The sequence below is a fragment of the Ammodytes marinus genome (genome assembly GCF_949987685.1).
Source record: "Ammodytes marinus genome assembly, chromosome: 3".
NCBI classification, from domain to species: domain Eukaryota; kingdom Metazoa; phylum Chordata; class Actinopteri; order Uranoscopiformes; family Ammodytidae; genus Ammodytes; species Ammodytes marinus.
In genome coordinates this window covers 9,000,733-9,023,536 of record NC_137232.1, presented here as the reverse complement: position 1 = coordinate 9,023,536, position 22,804 = coordinate 9,000,733, and the positions used below count along the sequence as shown (strand labels likewise).

General features: G+C 42.1%; 1 protein-coding gene across 1 annotated transcript in view; it reads right to left on the bottom strand.

Moving 5' to 3' along the window:
• The window catches only part of LOC307248586 (calsyntenin-2-like), a gene marked incomplete at both ends in the record, with an annotated part of 246,647 nt that overhangs the window by 24,937 nt on the left and 198,906 nt on the right, over positions 1-22,804 (bottom strand). Inside the window, one exon of the mRNA XM_080025007.1 lies at positions 2,862-3,024. Within this exon, the coding sequence (XP_079881133.1) occupies positions 2,862-3,024 (163 nt within the window). The remainder of the gene's footprint in view (positions 1-2,861; positions 3,025-22,804) is intronic.

The window sequence follows — 22,804 nt, the reverse complement described above, 5'->3', positions numbered from 1 at the left end:
TTTGTTTGTTTCCACAAAAACACAGGTAACTGCAGGTTCAATTTAAAGGATTGTATGCTGGATCATACTGTATACATACTTTTAAGTACATAGGGGCCTTTTTACTTTCTGTGTCTGCATTATTTAAGCTTTGGTGACATTCATTTGAAATCAATCAATCCAACTTTGTTTGTCTACCGGTTATTGCATTTAAAAATGCTTTACACAATGTAGTTTTCCGAACCATTTGATCCCCAAGGGTCCTTTCAATCTCTGGATGTTTTTAAAATTGAGAGGAAACAACAGACATAAACAGACATAGTCGAGAGTGCTTGAAATTATATTTTGTGCGTGAATAGAAATTGAAGATATATTATTATACTTAATGACAATAAGTAGGCTTCATTCTACTGTCTGCACGTGTCTTTCCCCCCTGTCTGTGCGGCCTCATTTCACGCGCCACCTGCCTCGAGAAAGTGCGACTGCCACGTGCATGCATGAGTGCCCCGAAGTCGAAAGATGTTGTCTGTGAGCTTCTGTAAAGCCTGCTAGTTCTCATTATAAAAATGCTCAGTGTTGTAACGGTAATTAACCTTGATCGTGTCTCAAACTATGCAGTTTTTGGTCCTGGAATTGGAGGGCCTACAACTCCTTCAAAGTCCTTGAATTGGATGTTTAAGATGAGACATTGCAGCAGGCAATAACATGGGTTTTTCAAGCACTGGTAAATTCAGATTTGTTTTGTCTATTTTGCTTCTATAACCCGTCTTATTTCATACTAGTATAAATAAAAAGTTCCAAGCGTTTTTTTTTTTACTAAACCTTATCTGCACAATTCCCCTACATTGTCTTGCCTTAAGAAGGTGTGAGTTCATGTGGACTGACAGGCAGCATCCTGCATATTCAGTCTTACACGGACCTTGTATCAATAAGTCCATACATTGCTTGTATACATAGTCCAACCCGATCTCACGCCGAGGCGTGAGATACACACGCATGGACCGGCGTCTAACTCACACGCCTTGCCTGACCAGGGCGTGTGAGTTACACGCGCACCTCCCGTAGTCAAAATGTTTTCCGTCAATGTTTTATCTATATTATAACCTCTCCCTGTCCCCTTGCCCTAACCCTAACCACCGAGGGGGCTGCAGCTAGATAGTATTGAAATGCTGGGAGAACATGTCGTGCTATTCCTGGGAGAACATGTCGGCCCCTGTTGGTGCTATTCCTCCGTTCATTTAGACTATTCCTCCATTCATTTAGACGGCGGGAGGTGCGCGTGTAACTCACACGCCCTGGTCAGGCAAGGCGTGTGAGTTAGACGCCGGTCCATGCGTGTCTATTAGACGCCTCGGCGTGATACCAGGTTGCATAGTCAGGAGATCACTGTGTTAATGGTGCATGGCTCACTCTCTCCTCTGTCACACAATAAACAAACCACACCAGACAAGCATCTACATATTTAGTCTGCACCAGTGTGATTGACAGTTTTCAGTATGAGCTGTATATGTACCAAACACATTAGGCGTGAAAGTACCCTCACAGACAGAGGCGAATAATGAAACTTACCCCTTAAGGCAGAGGCGGAAAATGTAATTTGAGCATTACGCAGTGGTACAATCTGAAGACAGTAAAACTACCCTACAGATACAAACTGACAGGCTTTAGTAGCTCCTAATAGCAGTCGGAGGCACATTTCAATAAGAATTTTGTAGACTGAAACCTAAAAAATCTTGCCACACCACACTAGAATGGTTCCTTTGGAAATATATCTAAAATGTGATCATTGTAAATGACATTCATTTGCTGTGGGCAGGACAGAATTTATTTCCATTAGACAATGCTGACCGGCCAGTTCAATGTTATGAACCATGAAATGATACCATAAAATGCAATTAAATGTTGCTAAATCTCTGTTGCCCGCAGCCACACTGTTTTGAGCTAACACAATCGTTTTATTTTATTTACATGCCGTTCACATGCACGCTATCATGTTGTCCTGTCTCAACAGAAAGGCCGTTTTCAAAAAAAACTAAACAGATTAACCCACTACAACAGTCTAGAATTCCTTTATCCACTGCACTAAAAACACATTCAGAGCTGAAGCTTGTGAAGCCAGTTAAAAAAGAAAAATTGTCTTTGCAACACTTTGCAATCAACACCCCAGACACAGCTCAGTGCTGTGGCAAGGGCAATATGTTGTGGACAATGGCTCATGTTAAGATTTCACCCTTACAACTCTTTATCGACGCTTTGCCCCCCACACTTGAAAAGCTGAAATAGTCTGTGATCTCCCATCTCTATTCAAGGCCCTTTTAATCCTCCTAAAGGCTCATGAAGGAGATGAAAGCGACAGCGAGATGACCCGCTCATGCACACACACAAAAAAGACATCTTCACTCTTTATCTGAGGCTAAGCATCACTGAACAGTCTCATTTGGGCTTTCAAATCAACGCTATGCACACTGTGTGAAAAAGTGCCCTTTCTTCTACCCCCTTGTGCAATTAGTGGCAGCTATCAGTTTGGAGGACGCTTTAATGGTACGCCTTCATTCAGACTTCGGGTTCAATCGTTTGTCAAAGGCAGACTAAGTGCTTTTCCCTTAATTGCATTGTTCATTCAAGGCCAAAAGAACATGTTCCACACTCAATGAGTCCCCTCAATAATAATACTTCAGAAAATAGTTCTCATATTTGTGAAGTATATCTCCCACACAGAGGCTATATTCAATCAGCAGAAGCCCCAATGTACCCCATGTTCAATGTGACTTTTAGATTAAACTTTAGCTTCAGTGGTGGGGCTGTTCACAGTTTTAGTATCACGTTCAGTCTCGATTCTATCACCACTGGCAATTCAGTTACCCATCATCATCAACATGTACCTTGCCAGCAGGCTCCCACTGTGAGCTGCACGTCTATCTCAGAGGGGTGTATGGGCCAGTCGTCAGTCACCAGGTAAGGGTCGTAGGTCACTCCGTCCACATACAGAGTCACCGCCGGGAACTCTACGTTGATGACGTAGTAATGCCACTCCTTGTCACAGATCTGTCAGAGAGAGAGAGAGAGAGAGAGAGAGAGAGAGAGAGAGAGAGAGAGAGAGAGAGAGAGAAAGAGAGTGTGTCATGAATTGATATGGGGTGGACACTTTAGGAAATACAGTTCATAAATTCAGCGATTCCGGAGAATGCTAGTTGTAAAAATCACTTCTTCATTCAGTGAATATCTCCTTACAATCCGCTACCTGTCCGTACCTGTCTGTACCTGTCTGTGTGTGCTCTACAAAGCCTGGGCTCTGTACACTGGTATGTAAACAAAGGGTATGTTAACAAAGGGGGCCTACCGTAGCTAGCGACATGCTCGTTTACAGATCCTAGGCTGCATGCTAAAACCAGATTTGTTTCTCAGCGCACACACTCTCACACACACACACACACACACACACACACACACACACACACACACACACACACACACACACACACACACACACACACACACACACACACACACACACACACACACACACACACACACACACACACACAGTACAGACAGGTTGAGATTATTAGTGACACAAAAGAACCAAACAAGCATTATCTCCCCCGAAAATACCTGAATCACAATTTCAAATGGCTAAAACACTGATTCGTTAAAAACAACAAGAGAGGACCAGATACTGCAGTTAAGTGAATGCTGTTAAATTGCTCCCGATATAATTATTTTGTGCTGTGGTGTCCCTGCTTCAAAAGAAACCGATTGAAATCAAGGTTCTCATTATAAAAGGAAGATTAAACAGCCTTTATGCTATTAGGCAACATAGAGCAACTAAATGACTGACGATTTGTGAAAAGCACAACGTTTTGGCCTTGGTCCTCCTTGTGGAATACAAAGCTAAATAAACATCTCCTTATGTTAATATAGACATACGGACGGACGGACGGACGGACAGACAGACAGAAAGACACACACACACACAGACACACACACACACACACAAAACCACTGACCCCTAATTCAGTGCTTTTAGTTCTTTTCATGTCATCATAGTCATTTGTTAAAGGTGCACTTGAAAAACTTTTGCAGCAGACCAAAAGTAGCGATGATAAATAGGATTTTTTTTTTATCCCATACCTTTTAGTGGTACCTAGAAATCATTCCAAGTGGCGATAGTAAATCAAATGTCTTGCCCTTTATGGATCGGTATCTTGTCTCAGTTAGGAGGGGTGTTTTTCTATTACAGCATCCGCCTTGTGATTCATTGTGAAAAAAAAAGAAAGAAAGAAAGAAAGGCTGGACTATTTTCTGACATAAATTCTTGGCTGGAGAGTTTATACAGTAAAACAGAATGTTTTTTTCTCCTTGTGCTCTACGCTCACTGGAACACATTAGTGCGCTACCTGTTTAACCTCTTGTGAAAAAATGCTTGACTGAGTCTGTGCCACTTCAGCACACTTGTCCATTTAGCCTGCCTTGCTGTGAATTTTAATTGATTGCCAAAGCCCACTCCTACCAGTCTGTCTGTCTCTGGGTGGATCTGTCTATTCCTGTGCACTATAGACTGTGCTTTTTGTTTTTTAACTTAGACAACTCAAACTCCCATGGGGCTGTGCTTCACCTCTTTCTATCGGCTCCCTCTGATGTAACCCGGCACGGCCTTTCAACACTTAGCCTTGGTTAACCTCCCTCTCTAATGAATGGTGCTCTACTACAGCCAGCTTATTAACAGCGTGCTATAGCGCTGTAGCAGATGGGGGTTCTAATCAATCCGGTTCATTCTCGCTGCTATTGAGGTGCGTGATACAACATCTGGCCTATCGGTGATCATTCTGCACAGCTGCTGAACACATATGCAGCATGTCCATGTGCTGAGTCTGCACTTCAGAATCAATGGAGGGGAATCTAATTGTAGATTAGATGGTGCTGCAGATGTGACTGATAATGATGGGATTGTCTTTCCTTTGTTAGTTATAGGGTTAGGACGTCTATGAAATCGTACACAACATGTCTTTATAAAGTTGTCTGTCGGTCTCCAGGATAGAATATTGTATTTATGTTGTATTAAGATATAGGCTTTTAACCCTTTTTTGTGACTAGTTGTCCAATATCAGCTGAATCTTGCAGAATCTTTTTTTCAATCTGGTTACATCTTCAAGTTCCCAGTGTTTAAAGTTGTGTACATTTGCATATGCACGTACAAACTAATCCCTCTGGCATTTACCCATGCACACAGACTCCTCCCAGCATGCTCTACTGCTTCCTCCTTTTTTTTTTGCTGTTCAGTATTTCAAAGAGAGAACTTGGGCCCCCCCGGGGGATCTGAGTGCCTAGTGGGTGACTTCCTCTTGTAAGGCTTCAAAGGGGGGAGATGCCGAGGCGCTCTAGCCCAAAAGGAGGCTCCCTCTGCAGGGTTTGGGATGTCAGTCGGAGATCTCTCTCGGGGATTGAAGGAAAGAGAGAACCATGAAGCCGCACGTGTTTATACTACTTTATGAAGGGCTGTGACTGGGCATTTTAACATATTTTGGCTTCAGTATGCATCGTTTTGAAAAGTTTCACATCATTTATAGCTCGGTTTTCTAAAGGCGTAAAAGGCGTTCTGTTCATGATTTAGGCCTACAGGGTGGCATATTTTAGGTCCACATATTTATATTTCATGCTCCCATTTTAAATACACTTGTGAATAGACGGTGGTGGATGAGAAACAGTGTTTTTTCAGCAAGCCAGTCAGTAAAGCTGTGGTCAGGGACTGCACAATGGAGGTCAGAGTTGGTGTGAATTGAAGGAATGGATAGACGGTAGTGCTTATGGGCTGCCAATGTCTCATATCTGGTGTGAATTTGGGGTATGCAATATATGTTGAGCTGAGTCGTTTGGGCTAACTAAGACATACACGTGACTCTGCAAACACACTCAATCAGCCCTCAATACAGTTACAGTAAAGTGAGTTACAGTGTAGTATCAAGTCAGTAAGCTTAAACTGAGATATTATATTATATTATTAATGAGATGTCTAAAAGTAGTCTTGCAACCATAACCAATTGGCAATGTCTGCTGTTCTTAATATAACGGCTTTGTGACAATGCAACTAGGTTTTAGTATATACAAGTGGGCCTGCAAGTATGTCTGAGATGTCCTTAAGTGACTTATACATAGAGATACATTCTTTAAATGTAGATAGCACCATGGCTTTCCTATCCCCATCAGGCTAAATGTGATGTTTTGCCACACCAATTATACGTGTTCAGTGTTATCTTAAGTTATGTTGTCGTGCCCATAGGATACATTGTAGACTTTCAGGACTTGGGGACTTCCGTATTATCTCGTGTGTCAGATATTAAATCAATTTGGTTCCCGCAAGATACTGATCTTGTTATCTTACAACTAAGATAATAATTTGTCAACGTCATTTTTTATCTCGAACAGAACAAGATCACTATCTTGTGTTTGTAAGATAAAAATAAATAGTATCTTGAGTCACATTAACTCAATAGCGACAGTTCACATTATAGCTGCTTCTAAAAAAGTAAAATGATGAGGAACTACTGTATATTAAACAATTAAATGACAATGTCAGGTGACAGTGAGGTTTACATAAATGGTTAACTTTCAGACTGTAATGAAATATAGTGTAGTTAATGGAGGTGGCATAGAAGTTTGGCATCTCGACAGAAGAATGATGAGAGCTGGAGAGAACAGGTGCACTGCTATGCATGGGGAGACGCCAGCTGGACACAGATGGAGGAACTTTGTGGTGTATGTGTGTGTGTGTGTGTGTGTGTTTGTGTGTTTGTGCGTGTGTGCGTATGTGTGTGTGTGTGTGTGTTTGTGCATGTAAAGGGGTGGAATCAGTGTTGATTAGGCACACGCTCCAAGCTATGCACTGCTGCAAAAAAGCCACAGGTGAGTGTGTGTGTGTACATGTGTATACGAGGCGGGGTGTGTTTGTGTGAGATAGAGTGAGACAGCAATTCCAGAAGGATACACCACTTGTAATAACACCTACCCACAAACAAGTCATGCACATGAATCCCGCCGACTTGAATCCAGCACCATTAAGAGCCAACTTCAAAAAAAACTTCAAAGCCAAAGTTAAAGTTTAGGCAAGGGGGAGAAAGCAATGCCAAAACTTTTGTATTCCCCTATCCATCCACTTTCCTGATGCAAATTGACAGACGGAAGGAATGAATGAAATAAATAACCACATAAACAAAAGGAGAGGGAGGATGGGAAAGAACCAGAGGACAGAGAGAAAAGAAAGGGAAACTTCAAAGATCCTCCATCATCTCTTGGGGCACTCGATGGCGAAGAAGGAAACAAAATTGCTATCCCCCCCGCTATCTACGTATATCACTCCCTTCTTCTTCTTCTTCTCTGCGTGTTTATTTGGTCTCGTTTCTTCTTTGCCTGTCTCTCCATTAGAACCTGACTGTGGGAGTTGCCGCCTTGAGTCCTTTGGAGTTGAAAGTCTTTAAGAGATCTGTCACCCGAGCCAACCGACTGACTTCAAACAAGAGATGGAGGCACGCGATAGATAAGGCAAGATAGAGAGAGAGAGAGAGAGAGAGAGAGGAGGGATGAGGTGATCTGAGATCGGAAGGTGGCGGGGCAATGAGATGACAGCGAGCGAGGGGAAAGAAAGAAAGAGAGGCAGAGATGAAAGGAAGTGAGGCAGGATGAAGACCGTAGAGGAAATTGAAAGATATGAGAAAAGGTTTTAGGAAAAAGGCGGGAGAGAGAGAGGTAGACCTACATCTGTAACCTTTATTACAATGAAAGAAGGGCTAGAGACTCAGGGAACAGCAGTGGACAAAAGCAGTGAATAGGTAAAGCTATAGTGCGTAACTTCTGTTGCCCCTATGAGGAATTCAACAACACTGTTATCCTATCTACATGGGGGTAAACCTTCGGTGATAGCAAATGGATTTTATACCTGATGCTGTACAGTCAGGTATCCAGTAGAATCAACAGGCCTTTATCCCCATGGCTGCCATTTTTAGTCTTGGAAGAATCTAGGGATGGCAGCTTCAGTCTGTGACTTTGGACTGAAACATATCTAAAAGCCGGAGTGCAGGCTTACAAAGCCACTTGCAAAGCTGTACATTCTTAGAGTTGTAGCTATGTCTAGATATCATAAGGTGGAACGCTTGGGAACTATGTCCTGTTGCTGTGGACCAAGATAAAGCCTAAATAGGGATGACCAGACACATATACAGCAACAATGCCTATGGTAGCCTTTACACATGAGGTTATTCCTAACTTGTAGTGTGGGGAAAACAAGACTTTGGAGGAAAAGGGAGAGATGGAAGAAAGAGGAAGTTAAAGAGGTGGAGGGGAAGGGGGGAGGAGGACAGGAGACGTATAAGGCTCTTGCTGGAGGAAGGATCCACAACAGAGATTGATGAGCATTGGACACAAGGTGACTTCTAGAGGGGGTGGGGAGTCTGAGCCAGGGATGGAATGAGAAAGTTACTGTAGAGGCAAAGTGAAAGCACAGGGTGTAAAATGAAGGAATTGGACTGGCCAGGTGGGGGATTGGATGGTACTCTACCAAACTAACCTGGACACGTTCATATGATGACAAAGTAGAAGTAGAGGGACATCCCTGGAAGTCATAGGCTTTGTACCTTTTAAGTACATTTAATGACTGTGATGTTTTAACTGTTTGTTAGGAGCCAAGGTGCTACTGTCTGAAATCTATACTAATATTGTAAAAAAGGATTCAAATTGATCAATGTATGCATTTATAAATGCATCAGCCCAATTGTAAGCAGCCACATCGGAGAAATGATGTCCTATTTGGAGTTGTGTGTGTTTCCTTGAGGTGCTCTAGTTTCATTTCCCAAAATATATTAAATAAAGGAGGTACACATTCCCTTGCCTTTGTCCTTGACCAAAGCACTGGCTCTGAACCAGATTTAAATCACTCTGAGATGATCAATGATTTGGTCGCCTGGCTTTACCCAAAGGTATCAAATCCCCCTACCAGCACCTCTAAAACTCATTAATGACCATTTATTGTATCTTATTAGTTCATCAGTGAATAAGATTAAGTGTAAACAACAGTGTGGTTTTACAGGGGGGATTATGAAGACACATTTCCCTTCCACTATCCATCCCGTTATGGGGAAAGTGTTAAGCTGCCACATAGTCCCACAAAATGTCACTGGGTGGTAAGTTAACGGAACCAGAAAGAAGGACAACAAAAGTATATCTTCATGGTATGGAGGTATGGTAAGCTACATCATGTTTCCTTCTTTTCACTTATTTGTTACTCACTTATGACCTTTGAGATAAAACATGAAATGTAAAATGTTTACATGCTTAATCGACAGTGTCATATGAAGAGAGTCTAGGAACACTACTCTGTAATGTCAGTTCAACAACAAGGTCTATCTTATCTTTGCTAACATTGGCTAGCACTGGCTAGCCAATCATACACAGTAAATTCCCCAGTGTTAAATATGCAGTGTCAAACTCCATTAACTCTATCTGAGTTAATATAACAACAGCTGGAGTAGAATGCCTCCTAGTGTTGGTGTCAATTTCGGTAGTTAAAAGACGGGGTGTAGAAAGTACTCTATAAGGCTTTAAATAACACTATACAGTGTATTTTTAACTCTATTTTGAGTTAATTTAACTCTAAAATTGTAACTCTTTGAAGAGAGTTAATTTAACTCCAATTCTGAGTGGGACCAAATACACTCGGAAATGGTGTTAAATTTAACTCTTTTAGTGTTGTTTTAACACTTCAAAATTTACTGTGTAAGCTACTGCCAAACCAAACCAGGTAGAACTGTGGCAGTAAGTGAGCAAGTAATCACAAAGCTGTCAATATGCAGAGTCAGCAATGACGAAGACTGCAGTGTAAAGAAGGTGCACAAAACAGCATTTATTGTACTTAAGGAATGTGGCTCTAGAACATGTATAAAATCTGACATGATGTTACAAATTGTTGCTAAATAAACGTTGGTCTCATTACAGCTAAGGCTCTGTTCGAGTCCAGTTTCTCTGGCCTATGAAATACTCAGCCTCCAAATTCATCAGCCAAAGTGCTATGTGCTCACACTTAATTGCCATAAATCATTGTCAGCTCAGAGTCACCATTGAAACCATTATCATGTCATGTGCTGTTAGCATCCGATATTGGTCTTCTAAAAGCCTGTCATTACAAAAATTTAAAAAACAATTACAAGAAAGTGATAGCGGAGGAACAGTTTGTGGTAGATGTGTGTGCATCTGTCTGTAAGGGATGGACTATATGCATGTGTGTGTGTTTGTGTGTGTGTGTGTGTGTGTGTGTGTGTGTGTGTGTGTGTGTGTAGGGGGGGGGGGAAGTACTTGAAGGTGACTATAAATTACCGGTTGGCAAAAGAGACTAATTAGAGTAGCAATTATACCGGCGCTCCCGGCACAGATAGAGTCAACAGCCAAATGACCTCTCCACAAGCTCATTATGGGCCACATGCACTATACACATGCATACACATACGCATACATATGGACACCCGCTCATAATAAACACACACACAAGTGCTAACATCCACAGGGTTTTTAGGCTGCATGGACATTTTTGTGAGACGGATCACATTGACCACCATCTCACCCTGTTGGGTTTACTTAGAGCAACAGACTGGTTGGAGTGGAGGTAAACAGATGTACAATTACAAATTTGGGGATGTCCCGGTGGTTCAGTGGTCTAATAGGCTAAATGTATACGGTATGTATTGACATGGGTTTGAATTCAGCCGTGGCCTGGACTGTATAGAATATGGTTTAGTTTTTTCTTGGTCATTAAAACTATAGTGCATAACTTTTTCCTATGAACTAATGGATGTTACATTCAAGCCATTGCCAATTGGATTGACACAAAGTTGATCCTCAAAACTCTCTCTCTGTAATTCTCAGTATGGCAGCGTTTGGAAAGCTGGTGTCCGCCCCCAACACTGGCGCAGGAGCTCAAGAAGCGCCCACGTAACCAATTGTGGTCCAGCCATACATTAAGTGTTCACCTAGTCTTGTTTAAACATAATACGGAAATGGAATTTTCACAGTAACCTGAAACTGTGGTCAAGTTACCTATCAGTTCTGTGCTCACATTCCGATGATGTTAGTGTGCTTTATGAACTCCTTGATAGTTGTCTGTACATCCTCTGGTTTTATTTTTAAAAGGAACTGCTAGCTAATTCATACTTTTAATAATGCCAACTTGCCATCCTGTTCGAAATGTAAACCGGTGATGTAGTCCTCAGGGTAACTCACTGATCCCATTGCTGTTCTGATTTGGTCTGTGATAACTTTGAAACCGCCCACGTTAAAGCATTGTGAATGTGTAGGTGTGTAGCCTATTACTGCACACGCGTATACAGTTTCAGCAGTTTTCTAATTCCCTCCAAGTGCTTGTCAGGGGGGCCCAGGAGAGCAGTTGAAGTGTGGGACAGCAGCTAATTATCTATCACAAAGTGCTCCTGATTACCTTGGCGTGTTTCCCTTTATCATTTCCTATGAATAGAACAATCGTTAACCAGGACCAGAGGGAGCGCAACAATAAAGAAAAAAGCAAGTGGTAAGCAGATCGTAGGGAAAAAAAAGGTGGACCAGAGAATGTTTAAAACGCAGCAGGAGGACATTTTCAGGCAGCCATTAAAACTCTTAATGGAAAACAAAACAAAGTATTGAACATGCACTTACTGCAGAGTGGTTTACTGTATTGGTGTACTTCACAATGGGTAGTCACAATATCCCCCCCGGCATGGTTCAATCATCTTCCCCACCGTTCCTCCTCTTAACACTGGCACTTAGAATCTGATTTTCAGATTTTTACAGTGCCTCAAAAAGAGTAAACAAAGGAGAAAATCGGTGATGTAATTTGAAATAAATACACATAAATGTTTTTTTCATTTCTAGCTGCATCGGTTTTTATGTCTGACAAAGGACAGTCCACACCATCAGTCAGTCAGCATATACACAATCATCTTCAAGCTTTCTTAAAAAAAGAAATAATGTTTATAATGTTTTCTTTTGATGTATCCAAGGGTTCCCTAAGTGCTTTTCTTTGCAGGCGATATTCTGCGCTTGGATTCATCATATTAAGATTTGATTTGAGGCTTAGCCAGTAGGATGGAGGGGCGATTCTTTCGCAATATCAGAGGTAGATGATTCGAGCTGAACAATATGTGGCCAATAAGTAGTAAAAAACATTTCTGTCCTAACAGTATCCTCCTAATCTTTGTTCATCATATTCTCCTTCCATGCTTAAGTGTGGTTCTATAATAGAATGTTGGTGCTCGTGGGGTGCATGTTGCCTCGGGCTGGCCTGGGTGTGTGCGAGGTTGGGGGGGGGGAGTCATCACAGACTATAGACCGCTGGCTCCAACATGTCATCAGGGCAAAACAACATGACACCGCTGTGTGGTGCAGTGAAAGCTCAGTAACACCAACCTCGCGGACAAATTGAAAACTCTATTAGTCAAAAGAAAGACGATAAAAAGTTCTCTCTGCTCATTGTGCTCGGGCATGTGTTTGTTCATGTGTGTGTGTGTGTGTGTGTTGGTGGGTGTGTGGTGGTCATGTTGTGGGGCATTATCACTGTCTTGCAGAGGCTGTGACAAAAAAGGAAGAAAAATCATATGGAGGCCATAATAAACTTTAGATGAAATGGTCTTTTATTTCCAAACTCATTGTTGAACGGTTGGGACTTGGTTCAGACTGCATAATGTAACATACGTTTCGGCCATATCCACTTTAGGTCCTTTGTGGATTTGTTTATTGGACAATGGCATAATATATATATATTTTTTTTAAAGTAATGCAGAATTGACTTTCCACTTAGAGTGTTCATAATGATAGCACTACATCTGCCTTTTCATTACCAATGCCAAACATTTCATAACCGTGTGAAGGAAACAAGAATATTTTGAGGTCCACAGAAATCTTCTGTTGTTGTTGCATGTAGGACAGGTGATATACAGCGTACATACAGTGGTATTCCTGCTGCTTAATCATGGTGGTTGGCAGAAATGCAGGCATCCTACAATGTGGGAGAAAGAAATGCTGAATCCCTGTTGTATCCTATTTAATTCATTCATGCATGCATGATGCTTGATTTGTTTGTTGCATCGGTATGAAAGACACAGTAGCCCCTTTTACACAGAGATTGCGGCATATTGACGGAACAACATCACTCCAAAATGCCGGCTTTGCTTGCTTCTGTGTTATTTACACAGAAGCAAGCAACGCCGGCCTGCTGGCGCATCAGTAGCGCCTTTTACACAGCGCTCAGGAATGAAAGAGGTGCTTGTAAACAGCGTCAGGTGTGACGTAAACATTTAGCGCCGCGCCGGTCAGCTGCTTTACAACAACAATACTGGCCAGTGAATTGAGAGCAGAAGTGCTGGAGCTTGCAGTAAGAGGGCCGTATTTTACTGTCCCCACGATGTGCCAGTTGATCTCGCTACGCGCTGAGTCCAACAGAGTCCAACAGAGTCTGGGACACTGTTAACCAAACTGACAAAAATCACTCCGCTGCTCACTGCTTCACCTCTGTGTCTGTCTGTGTGTGTGTTTGTGTGACAGGTTGGTTGTGAGCGAGTCTCTTTGTGAGACAGACATAAACATACACACAGTGTGTGAAGTCACGTTACTGTAGGCAGAAATAAAGTGTGGATATACGCTCAGACTTAGGATAATAATAGCGGCGGCGGAATCCAGTCAAGACGATGTGAGTACGTTTGGCCGCATATTAAGACAGTAACTTCAGGCTGCAGCCCGCAATGTAAACGTTCCGCAGTAATTTTCTCCATGAATTGTGTTATTTATGTTGGGGGATAATGCTTTGTTAGCTAGATGGAACTCTTGTTAAACATATTGGCCGATTAGAATTATTATTTGTAGAGTGTGCGAGTCTTGAGTTGTGTTAGCAAAACAGTAACTCTGTGGCTAACAGCTGAGCCCGAGCCTTCAGTCAGCTGAAGCAGACAGTCTAGCGGGGCGAGCAGACTATTCCACCGTTCCTTGGTCGTTCCTATTTACTGGCGTACTGAACTACGTTTTAGTTACATAAGAACCTAGAGCAAGAGCCCTCCGCTGCGCGTCGGGCTCCTGCTTCAGCTTGTCGGTCTTTATTTCTAGCAAGTGACCCGTTCGCTATACTTTATCCCTTACTTAGCCTAGCCTAGCTTTCCCATTGTACAACTTCTCCTGGGCAGAAATAGACTCATACACTCTGCAAAATGAAGCGCGGGGGTTTGGATTGAGCAACGGACCTTATGATCAGCTAGATTATACGCCGTTCCTTTTATTTGGTGATTTTTACGGGACATCAGGCCGCCATGGTTAATATTAAACACACGTCTTTCAACTGCTAACATGGTCGCATGTTTAGAACGTAGACTATGGAACGTCTCAAACGCCCCCCAGTTCCGCATCAACAAGCTGGAGCATTTAAACAGAGAGGCGGAACTGATCGTGTCGGGAATCTTACTACCCCCCGAGGTAGTAAAATTCCCGGAACGATCACTCGCACCTTTCTTCCCTCGTTCCGCAACTGTCGCATTTACACAGCAGGGCAGAGGGCCGAAAGGCCGGCATATTCCCGGCTTTCACTGGCTGTGTAAAAGGGGCTAGTGAGTCACTTTCCTAGAGCCCCTCAGAGACTCCTATCTGTATATGTTACTCTAAATAAATACAGCAGGAGATTGTCCCAACAGAGGACAATACGCTGACAGTGAGGGAAGGTGGATGTCTGGAGAAGAGTCAGGTAGCAGGGACAGAGAGAGAGAGAGAGAGAGAGAGAGAGGGAGAGAGAGAGAGAGGGAGAGAGAGAGAGTGAGAGAGAGAGAGAGAGAGAGAGAGAGAGAGAGAGAGAGAGAAGAAATTGTGGAACAGCAGCAAAAAAAAAGAAAAGTAAAACACAGTCCCACCGGTTTAAACTGTCAGTACAAACCAAGCAGTGTTGAAAGTTGCCAAGGACCTTTAGCGGAGAGGGATGAGAAAGAAGACGGACTGGTGTGTGTGTGTGTGTGTGTGTGTGTGGTGGGGGGAAGGATGGCATGGTGCCATCTCAACCTACTGCCACACTACATCCATCACACGCCTCCTCTTGATTACCTAAGCCATGACAACACGTAGCACCTACGCAGAATTCCACCCGGCCCTATATATACCAGAGGGGGCTGACTTATTCCTCCGCCCTCTCCCGTCCCTCTGTCCCTCCTTCAACTCATCTCTCTTTCTCTTTTCTCACCCCCTCTTTCTCCTATAGCACACACTTAAGGTCAGGCCGGGATGTGCACTATCAATCTTCACCGCACATTCTGACAGCGAACCCTCAATCCAGGGAAGTGCTTTGGCAGGTTCGGAGGTGGGGAAGAGCCGCTAGCCGCACTGCAACATCAACTTTCTCTCTTAAAAAACTATCGGTGGAACAGTCTGGGTGGATGGAGAGTTCTTTGGGGGGAGAGTGTGTTATTTGGCCCGAAAGCAAGACAAATCTGCAGAGGAAAAACAACAACAAGTGAGAGGGTGGAAATGGAAGGGCCAAGGGTAAAAGGGAGAGGGAGCTTCGCTGGAAGGAGAGAGAGAGAGAGGATTCAGCCAAACCCCACATGGTCCCAGATTAATATGATGAATGGGGACGGACCACTGGCTTTTACCGTGCCGTTATTTTCTTTTTCATTTGGGCTTTTGTGAACCCCCTTTCATGGCAAAGTGATACAAAAGTGATACGCACAAACACACACACACACACACACACTGAGCACCAATATGTGTAAACAACTGCGTGGTGACAGAACAATGCACACACACACATGGGCTTATTGTATACTGCATGTAGTGAGTAGTCAAGGAAACAGCAAGGCATATAATGCATCGCACATTTCTTTCTCTCATTCCATATACAGTTACTCACATGTACTGTATACACAGTGTTAGGGAACAATACACGATCAGTATGAAAGCAACAGGTTGGCCTCGCATGTAGCTGGAAAGGAATAAGCTGAAGTTGTGTAAAAAACCATCAGACAAGACTCAACCTGAGTCTGTCACAATTGACTCCAAACTTCAAATGATCATCAAGGATTTGAGACTTGAACTTGATTTGGGCCAATAACAAACGACTTGACTGAAAAAACTCTGCTAGTAGATACACACCAAGACAATGTCTAACAACCGCCCACATAAAGGCCCTTAACAGCCATGCACTGTGCACCGTTACACAAACACGCACAACTAACTAAAGCTGTTCTGCACGTCATTGATACTGTGTCATAGAGGAAATAAAGCCATTGCTCCTCCACCACTGTCATGAAGTGGCATTTCCACCTATCTAAGACCTATACAGTTCTTCCCATTCTCATCAAGGGGAAGGTAATATTATATTGGGAAGGTGGGATGCGAAAGGAATAAAAATGATTGAAAAGTGCTTGGAACAGGGGTTTTGGAAAGTGCGTTTGCAATAAAAGGCTGATTTCATTCTTGAAAGTGACAGTTATAGCGAGGGTTACAGAGACACACCTCAGCAGAATATGATGAGATCAGATAATGGTGTCTGTGATGAGTGACGGTATGATATCATACTCAGAGGACTTTCTGACGACAGAGTTGCCCTGCTCAAATTACACTCATTCAGTTATGATTTTAGCATATTTCTTCGGCACATTGCACCCCGTGTGTGACTCTCAATCTCACGTTTTGTCCATCACTCTTGCGCGCCGTGATCACCAAACGTAACAGACAGATTGTGTTGTGTGGGCTATCAGCAGTGAGAAGTGGGACTGTCGCTCTGTTGTTTATCGTCTATTTTACTCATTCTTCCAGCTACTCCCCCCCGATATGTGTTTGTCTCAGTGGGAAGCCATTTCTGACATTCCTCCCCTTCCATCTCCATCGTTCTTCTCTTCACCTATTTTTCTTTTTGTGTTCTCTGTCCACCCGAGGTGTTCCTCTCTTTCAGCTACAGCTTCTACCTGTTTTCCCTTCTCCTCCCTGTCTCTACCCTTTCATCTTTCCGCGGTTATCGATTCCTAGTTGTCAATAAAGATCCTCCACCTGAATACAAACAAGGCCATTTGCATGACTGCCAGTCAATATATATATACTATATATATATATATATATATATATATATATATATATATATATATATATATATATATATATATATATATATATATAAAAAAAAAATCCAGGTACGGCTTACTGTTAGGTTTGCACTTTTTGTAATGTGAATTGACACAGAAGATATTCTACGCTCCAGCCGGTGCAATTTTACAGGTAGAGTGGCATGGACGATCGCATGTAAAGGCCGATGTCAGTCTTCCCTCCATGCTTTTAAAGTGCAGCTGGATAGTGGTCACAGTATGTGCGCTGAGCCCTGAGCGGGGTAACTAGTCCGATCTCAGTACTGACCCAGAGAGGCATGACGGATCCAAGTAAACACATACAAACACACACACAGAAATATTCATGTGTAAAAAAAAAAAAAAAAAAAGGGGGGATTGTTTGCCAGAGGGCGCAGGTGCACAGACAAAGCAATAACTGAAATGGGGTTGAAACTGGTCTCTATGAGGGAGTGCACATCAAACAGTCATACAGGGAGACCCTTCAGACGTGTGTGTGTGTGTGTGTGTGCGTCGTGTCTGTGAGTGCCCATCATGCTCTTTGGAGCGAGTTGGTGCGGCAGAGCTCTAAATTTAGCAGGCTCTTCAGTAGGAGTCATCTATCATTCAACACGACCGCTCCCATGAGGAGCGAGATGCAGTGTGTGTGTTTGTGTGTGTGTGTGTGTGTGTGTGTGTGTGTGTGTGTATGTGTTTGTTGGAGAACGATGCAAAATAACAAAAAGAAGAAAAACACCAATCTTATTAATTTTCTGAATGTTTGCACTCTCTTTGCTGGAGTCAAAAACTACAGTTTGGGGCTAAAATATGGATATAAAAAATAATATGTTAATACAAATTGTTAAATGGAAGATGAAACGAATAACAAAACAACAACCTTTTTTCTTTGATAAGTAATTCACTACAAGACAGGCTAGCCCTTCAAGGGAAGAACCACAGCATCAGGTGCTTTAGCCAGGGAACTACTGTATATTTAGGTCAAAGTGACAAAGCCCTCTACTGTCACAGTTATGATGACAGGAGCAAAGGAGGAAGCTGATTGTGACGTGTAATTAAGAGGACTTGTTGGGCACTATACTGTTGCTTTGAAAAAATAAGATAAAGAAAAACACGGATCACATTAAGAGGAACAATTATTTGCATTGATGAATTTGCTTTTTTCTGCTGTTGTAGTTATCATTCTGTCACCTTAAATTATTAAAATGTACAAACCGGTAAAGACATGCCTGCTATTTCACAGATCTGTGTGATGCCGTGCTTGCGGATCCAAATTGAATCCCCTCTCATTTGCACACTAATTTGTTTTCAAAATGGGAAACAGCTGCATGTGCTATTGCTTGAGCCGGTGGTAATGGTTTGGCAGGTGTGGACCTCAGAGACAGCCAGCGTGTGTGAATGCCTTTTTTTGCATTTTCTCTCTCCAAATCTCTGTCCTCTCCAAGCGAAACAGATGTTAGGCAGACCTTCACTTTTTTCTTGCAAACACCATATTTCTTCCCTCCACCACTTCATAATAAAAAAAACACCATAAGTTCCAAAAACCTCATCAGGTAGGGTGCTCCCTAAACCTCCCATAGTTTACTAGGAGTTTTTTGATGACCGCAGTGAACAGCAGCACATCAGCAATATGAAAATTGCCAGATGCTCGGAGTTTCAAATTGTGCTCATGAGATGTTTGTTTGACAATAAAGCCTGGACCACTTAGGAGGCAATGTGTGTGTGTGTGTGTGTGTGTGTGTGTGTGTGAGTGGGGGGGGGGGGTCATGCCAAGTGGTTAGCAATAACAAGACGCTGCTCTCCATCTTTTATATTGTCGGTGCCGAGAATACCTTCAGCCATTGTTGATGTGCACAATGGATGAGAGTGCACACTAATTTACTTTCATTGCATGGCAACAGTCCACAATCTTCAAAATCAATCCAATTTCAATTCATGTACCTTTGTTTAACCAAGTCAATATTGTCATGTGAACAAATAGCTACATTTCACGTAAGTCATGCAGAGGAGGAATCTCCAGTGTTGGCAAGTGAACTAGTAGCTTGCTGGTAGTGATCAAATAGTTCAATAACTTTGTTTTATGCTGTTGCCATTTTCCTGTGTGTAGTTAACTACTGAAACTAAAATACACACCTGTTTGACATTCAAACAGGTGTAATTCATAGTTTGCAAAGCTATGCTGAAAAAGGCAAAAGCAACTAAATGGCAGCTAAAGTTAGTATGAAACAATACTTACTACAAACATTTACAAACCATTTCTATTTTTGTCACTTGCTTTACCTCCCCTCACTCCAGTAAGGACACAGGTCCTTTTAAAGCTGTCCCATATACTCTGCATGGACTTGTAACCATGTGTCATTTCCCCACTACAATTCACTTATGAAATCAGAGAAAGTGTTTACCTGATTGCTTTCCTGAAAAAAAATGAATGTTTTTCATAGGGAAGATACTTGTGATGATGTCACTTCCATACTAAATTGAGAGTCCCTGTGGACACATCATTCAGATCTCAATGATCCCAGTGGCTGTTTCTCATTGCTTTTGGCATGTGAAAGGCTGGAGGAGACTTCACATTGATTTTGTCCTCTGGCCAACAGTCTCTCAGCCTTGTCAGATGGGGACACAATGCAGGCTTCACTCTAGCTCTACACTAAGCACTTCTACTTATCTCTCTAGGTGGGACACATTATTGAACTTTAGTGGAACGTGGAAGCTGTGAAACACAACTGACAACTAATATTCGTCAGCCTCAACACAGCAATTCTATCTTTTGTGGTCTCAATGGGCCGGACATGGTTCCTTAAATGAACTGCTGCAAATGTGGAATATAATGCATAACATGGTCATTCGATTGAGTTGCCTTTGCAAGTTACCTGTTTAAAGAAGTGTTTTAGCTTCACAACATGTAGATATTGTAAGTAAGTGTGATACAAGTTTCTGCTAAAAATGACTAGAAATCATCTGTTCTTGCAAGGTCAAAAGGCAAAATGCTTAGAACTTAAAGGCGATTTCTTGAACTTCTAAACATGCTTTTAAATGGTGGCCATTCTGACAATGGGCCATACTAACTTTGACCTTGCCACCTACTTTTGACGAGAATACTTCAAGATTTTAATTTTTTTTGTCTCAAAGCCCACACAACTAGATGTTGTTGCTAACTAGACGGGATCGACTTACAAATACACCTGCTAACCAACCAAGCTAACTTTAGCCTGATCCATCTTCAACAGAGGTTACATTACAAAAAGAACTCTCATCCGTAGACACTTCTAGATTTACGTTTTATAGCCTTCCATCCGTCCATCCATCTAACTAAATGACTAAGAACTCGTCAATTAGTCAAACCAATCGAGAAGTTTGCTAATAACATGTACAGTAATACAACACACCAGCATGCTGAAATAACAGCTAACCTGAATAAACCACATGTCAAACTGTGTATCAACAGGTATGTTGCAGTAACTAATAGCCAATCAAGGGGCTACTCCCCATTTTTACCTACGGTCAAATTCTAAAACAAGTGTTTCAAATGATTTAAAGGTCCACTATTCAAAATTCAGAAATCCTGTCTAAACGTGTTTCCCAGAGCTCTTTAAAACAGGAGGCAAGGGCAACAGATTCAGAACAGGCATAACTATTTGAATAATACATAATAATAATGGAATAAAAATGCCACATATGTCTTTAGATAAAAAAAAGGCTCAGCTTGAAAATAACATTGAATTTTATTTTATTTTAGATGGGTAGTCCAGATCCAAGTAAATCATTTCCAAACCTGTGAAAATGTTACCATCCAACACCTTAATTTACCACCCTCTGAGAAGCATTGTTTTAAAAAGCGTAGCTCAGTCAATTCAAACTGAAGTCTGAGTGTGGTTGTGCGAGTCGCTCTTTCAGCCTGTGAATTTCCTGGACACCTGTGCATGACAAAGGCAATTTATTCGGCCCTGCAGACTCTATCCAATTTTCTACACAGTTATAACACGCAGGAGCTTCATTCAGCACTGGCTCATGTACAAAACAGCTTCAAGATTGACAGTCTTTCAGACGCTTGAATGTAAGTTTAAATGTAAAGAATATGAAACTGCGAACAAAAGACATGCTCAACACAAGCTCCATTAAAAGAAAATATCTTCAAGTCAATATAGACCTCCGCCTACCTCTCTTAACAATGCACACAGCACAGATGGCTATTGCTTAAAAATGCTCAACACAAAAGGCCTTTCGCTACTCCGTCTGTTGTTAACAGATAGTACACTCGTTTTTTTTAAGCAGGTAAAACTAATACGTGCGCCCCCCCTCCCCCACATTCATTATGTAGCTACTTGCAATGTCTGATTGGATTTTATGAGGAATTAATTGGAATCCTGTGATAAACCAATGTAGGGAGAGGAAGAGATTCAGGGTTTTTTCTGGGTTGGAGGTATTCGGAAGTTCATTTTGTTCAAAAGACATTAGCAGATGAGGAGGAGGGGAAAGTAGCAAGTAGGGGAACAGGGAAGATAGCGACTTAATGAAACTTTCTACACAAGCCCAGGGGTTTTCAGAGACAACTGTTCCCATTGGAAGATGAGAAAACCGATGTTCGAAAAGAAAATGGAGATTCCAAAAGTCCCCAGGAAACTTTCAAAGAGGTGTGCGGTGCCAAAACTTTTGTCACCCATAGGTAATACAATTAATAAATCCAGATCAATTTAGACAAGGCCAGATAAATTAAATAACTATAAAAAAAAATGTAATTCAAAATCCAGTCTAATCTACAAACTTAATTTAAGTGGAATTTCTATCAATTGGGGCATACGAGGACATTCATTTAAAGGTGTGATTTGAGGCATTTTTTGGTACAAACTACACCAGAATTAACACAGATATCACAAAAACACGTATCTCCTGCAATAAAGACAAAGCTCTTCTCTGTGACAGGTAGCAGATGGTTAATGAGGGAAGTTGATAATCAAACAAGATACAATGAGTAGTGGTGTTCTACTTTAGAATGCTTGTTAGTTGCATACAACGCAATAATAAGAAGCAGAAGGTTTCCCCTCCACTTCCAGCTATCAATAAAATAACATAACAGAAATTACAATTATTTTCTAACGGGGCACCCCCCCAGATTAACTGAGAAATTACCCCAGACACTACTAAAACATGTATCTCCTCCAATAAAGACAAAGCTCTTGCTTTTACCCCCACATTGCCTGACAATAATACAATGAACCTGACCTGAGGGCCATCGGTGGTAGCCAGAATGCTGATGGTTACTGTAAAATACCCTTTTAACACCTTTATCCTTCAGTAAAGAACAAAGGAAAAAATAAAATTGGTTTCTGAGGAATGTGGACAATGTATACAAAGACATACATTTGTTTTATACCATAACGCCCTTTTGAAACAACAAAGAAATCGTGGAATGAATGAGAAAACAGAGAAGGGCCTGACATGCAGCGGGGAACCCTGTGTCTAAAATCCTCCAGACGATGCCTCACACACGTAATGTGCCACTGGGAGGCTGACGGGCGACCTCTCTCATGCTCTCTTCCCCCCCCCCAATCAGGAGCAGTGATCTGTCTGATCAAATTAGCCCCAAGGTGCTGCATCTGGATGTCCAGGCCTCAGCTGTGTCTCTCCCCCTGAAATCAAATGCCCCTCGCTGGGTGAGTGTGGGGTCTTGCGAGTCCAGGTGACCTGTCTGACTTTAGGACAGCAGCCTT